Raw genomic sequence first — 3,984 nt, 5'->3', positions numbered from 1 at the left:
AAGATCAATGACATAGGACTTAGATGTGCAATACTTATGGCACATCTAGATGTGCTTTAGCAAAACTGTATTCTTTGTCTCCTACCTCTCCCACCCCACGGCCCCACCTAATCGGCCGCATCGATCCTTTCACCAACTTTCAGGAACAGGTTATTCATTTACCAAAAAAAGATAAATTATTTACTGATGAGCGAATCTCAACATATATTGATCTAACGGTCGAGCATGTGACACTTCACTAAATCTTAGTCGACTGAGATTTAGCAAACTCTGTGTTTGCATGCATCCGCCACGGCCTACGTATCCAAGTGCGCTCTCCATACGACGGATGGTGATGGCAGCTATGATGAATCTACTAGAATTGCTCTTAGGTACTGAAGTATTGTGTTGTATCATCTTTCGGAAGATTGTAATCGTTTTCTGGTTTTCTTCTTCCTCCCATTATCTTTACCGAATGCATCTCTTCCTTTTCATGTATACAGTGCTTCTTAACGAATGGAAGGTGCGAATGCGAGCAATATGAAAGCACCCTGATCCTTCTGCAGATGGCCAATTCTCATCATCATGTCAATTAACCCGAGAATGTAGATGCAGAAAAAGTAAGATCGTAGTTGATCTATAATTATCTGATCACCAGTGCTCCGGTGCTCGCTCGATCACCAGTAGTCGTCGCAGGAGCACTTGCCGTCGACGAAATGGTGGAACCGAGAGGCATCACGGAGGATGATCTGCCGGCCACACAGAGCCGAAACGTGCTTGATCACCTCATGGCAGTCCCTGCACATCCTGGTGTTCTTCACCACCCTAACGGGCGCCCCGCTCTTGTCCGACCGGATCAGCCCGTAGACGACGGCGAGCTTCTCGGTGTGGCAGAGCAGCAGCCGCTCCTTCTCCTCCTCGGGGACGTCGTAGGCGATGCAGCCGGTGTCCGGCACGTACCCCACCATCCTGATCTGCGACACCAGGCGGCTCATCTCCTCGTATATCTCCGGCGTCTCCGGGTGCGGCGGCGACCCGCCGTCGACCTCGAAGACGCGGACGCTCCGGCCGACCTGTGTCCAGCTCCACCCTGGTCTCGCGTCCACTCCTCTTGCTTTCATGGCGTACTTGAGGCTCTCCGCCTCGTCGAACATCTGGTGCTGCTCGTACATGCTCATCATCGCCAGGTAGTTGGCCGAGTTGTGCGGCTCCAGCCTGAAGAGGTGCCTCGCCGCGGACTCCGCGAGGTCGAGGTTGCCGTGGATCGCGCAGCCGGTGAGGAGCGCGCCCCACGAGCTCGCTCCGGGCTCGGCCGGCGACCGCTCGATGAAGGCCATCGCCTCGTCGAGGTACCCGCGCCGGGCCAGTAGGTCGACCATGCAGGCGTGGTGCTCGGCTGTTGGCGCCACGCCGTACTTGGCCTCCATGTCGTCGAAGTACTCCCACGCTTCGGTGACCAGGCCCATGGACCGGCAGGCGGTGAGCAGCGCCGTGAAGGTGATGCCGTCCGGCTTCAGCCCCGACCGCCACATGTCGTGGAACAGCGCCGCCGCCTCGTGCGCCTGCCCGTGCACCGCCAGCCCGGTGAGCATCGCGTTGCAGCACACCAGGTTCTTGCCCTGGACCCGGCCGAACACCCTCTTGGCGCTCGTCAGGCTCCCGGCCTTCGCGTACATGTCGACGAGCGCCGTGGAGACGACGACCTCGCCGTCGTAGGCTCGCCGCAGCGCGAAGCAGTGCAGCTCCTTGCCCTTGTTCAGGTGGGCGAGGCCGGCGCAGGCACGGAGCAGGACCAGCATGGTGACCAGGCTCGGCTGGACGCCGTCCTGCTGCATCTCGGAGAAGAAGGTGAATGAGGACTGGTAGTCGCCGCTGTGGCAGCTCCCGGAGATCAGTGAGGTCCAGGAGACCACGTTGGGCGCCACGCCGGCGGACTTGATCTGCCGGAGCAGCAGCATCGCCTGCGAGCTCAGCCCGTTTATGGCGTACCCGGTGATCAGCCCGTTCCAGGTGGTCACGTTCGGGTCGAGCCGGTGCCGCTTCATGGCCTCCACGAGCTCCAGCGCTCTGTCGAACTGCCCGGCGTTCGCGTGCCCCGCGACGAGCGAGTTCCAGGTGGCCAGGTTCCGGTGCTCTAATCCGTCGAACACCCTCTGGGCGAGGTCGAGGCGGCCGCACTTGGCGTACATGTCCACCAGCGCCGTCCCCGTGTACGCGTCCGGCGCGAGGCCGTGCCGGAGGAAGAAGCAGTGGACCTCCGTGCCGTGGTCGAGGGAGCCGGAGTTGGCCACCGACTTGAGCAGGCTGGACACGGTGGCGGCGTCCGGCGACAGGCCCTGCTCCAGCATCCTCCCGACGACGGCGAGCGCCTCCCGGTCGCGGCCGTGGCGCGCGCAGCCGGAGAGCACGGTGTTCCAGGTGATCAGCGTGGGGTCAGCCACCGCCGACGTCTCGGCGTCCCTCGCCATGCGCTCCGCGAGCTCCAAGGCGTCGTCCACCAGCCCGAGCCGGACGCAGCAGGCGATCACCGCGTTCCACGCGACAACGCCAGCGCCGGCCGTCCGAAGCAGCACCGTTTTCGCCGCGGCCACGTCGGCGCCCTCGGCGTACATGCCGGCGAGGAACCCAGGGACGAGCGGGTGCGCGTCGACGAGCCCGGCCCGGAGCGCGTGCGCGTGCACGGCCCGCCCCTCCCGCGGGCGCCCGGCGCGGCCGCACGCGTGGAGCGCCCGCGCGCACGCGTACCCGTCGGCGGCCACCCCGCGCGCCCGCATCTCCCGGAACGCGGCGATCGCGCCGTCCCAGTCCCCCGCCTCAGCCAGCATCGCCACCTGCTTGTTCCACAGCACCGCGTCCTTCCAGTCCTCGCCGTCCCCCTCGGCCAGAAGCCTTCGGCCCGAGGCGCCGCGGCCCAGCCGCTCGAGGAGGTCCGCGAGCGCGCACGCCACGTGGGGCTCCCGCGTCGCGTGCCCCGCCCTCACGGCCAGTGAGTGCAGCTGCGGCGCGAGCCTCCGGGCCGCAGCCAGGTCGGTGCGCTCCTCTTCCGGAGACTTCTCGTCCTCGCCGTGGAGCAGGTCGCCGCATTGGCGCAGCAGGGAGAGCAGGAACCGGGCGTCGCGGAACGAGGAGTCGTCCCCGACTCGTAGCGCGGCGGAGAGGGGGAGCTCGGCTCTGAGGAGGGACGGCGAGTAGGCTCCGCGCGAGGGTCTCGGGCTGCGAGGCGCGACGTAGTGGTGGTGGTGGTGGGGAGTGGGGAGCGCGGGGAGGGAGATGGCCTGCGCCATTGGAGGAGGGGTCGGAGGGAGAAGAGATCCGCGGGTAATGTTGCGGATAATGGAAAAGACAGTGACGGCGGTTCGGGAGGTAATTGCACTATGGGCTGGGCTGGACGGTTCTGCCCTGTGGTTTTTTCTTTCATTCAAACAGATCTCTAAATGCCCAAGTTTGCCTTAAAAAGCCCAAGTCAACACCGGTTTCAAATGCGCAGGAATACGCACATTATTAAAATTTAAAACAGAGGAAATTTGGTCAGGGGATCCACAATCCGACTTTAGCGGCGATGGTGACTCCATTGTAGTATCACTAGCAAAAGAGCCTGTGCGTTGCCACGGAAGAGAAAATAACACATGCTCTTAACCCAATAACCATGACTCAAGATCAGGGACGGAGCCAGGATTTGAACAGAGATTACTATCACACACATAATATATACATATCGTCTCACAGAAAATCACATTGTATATAATAATTTGTGTATGAGAAAATAATGCACGTTTTGCCACTATTGATGTAAATGTACCTCTACAGTTAGCTACATAATCATATGATTAGCATGTTGAATTCAGAGTTCGGTGTAAAGCGTTTTGACTTGAAGCAAATGGCTTGAAAAGAGCAATATGTGTTTTGTCCAGAAAAAACAGCTAAACCGAGAGAATAGATAAACTAGATATTTATCTATCGTCGAGTAAGCGCATGTAACTACATCTGCTACTATCTAATGCTTTA

At 60.2% G+C, this 3,984-nt stretch overlaps 1 protein-coding gene across 1 annotated transcript; it reads right to left on the bottom strand.

Annotated features, from left to right (window-relative positions):
• Positions 1–516: 516 nt before the first annotated feature.
• Positions 517–3,324, bottom strand: LOC125531539 (pentatricopeptide repeat-containing protein At4g01030, mitochondrial-like). Its single transcript, XM_048695913.1, has one exon. The coding sequence runs from the start codon at positions 3,261–3,263 to the stop codon at positions 657–659; it is 2,607 nt and encodes an 868-aa protein (XP_048551870.1). The 5' UTR covers positions 3,264–3,324; the 3' UTR covers positions 517–656.
• Between the last annotated feature and the right edge of the window lie 660 nt (positions 3,325–3,984).

The sequence above is a fragment of the Triticum urartu genome, chromosome 1 (genome assembly GCF_003073215.2).
Source record: "Triticum urartu cultivar G1812 chromosome 1, Tu2.1, whole genome shotgun sequence".
Classification (NCBI taxonomy): domain Eukaryota; kingdom Viridiplantae; phylum Streptophyta; class Magnoliopsida; order Poales; family Poaceae; genus Triticum; species Triticum urartu.
This window is presented reverse-complemented; position numbering and strand designations above follow the sequence as displayed.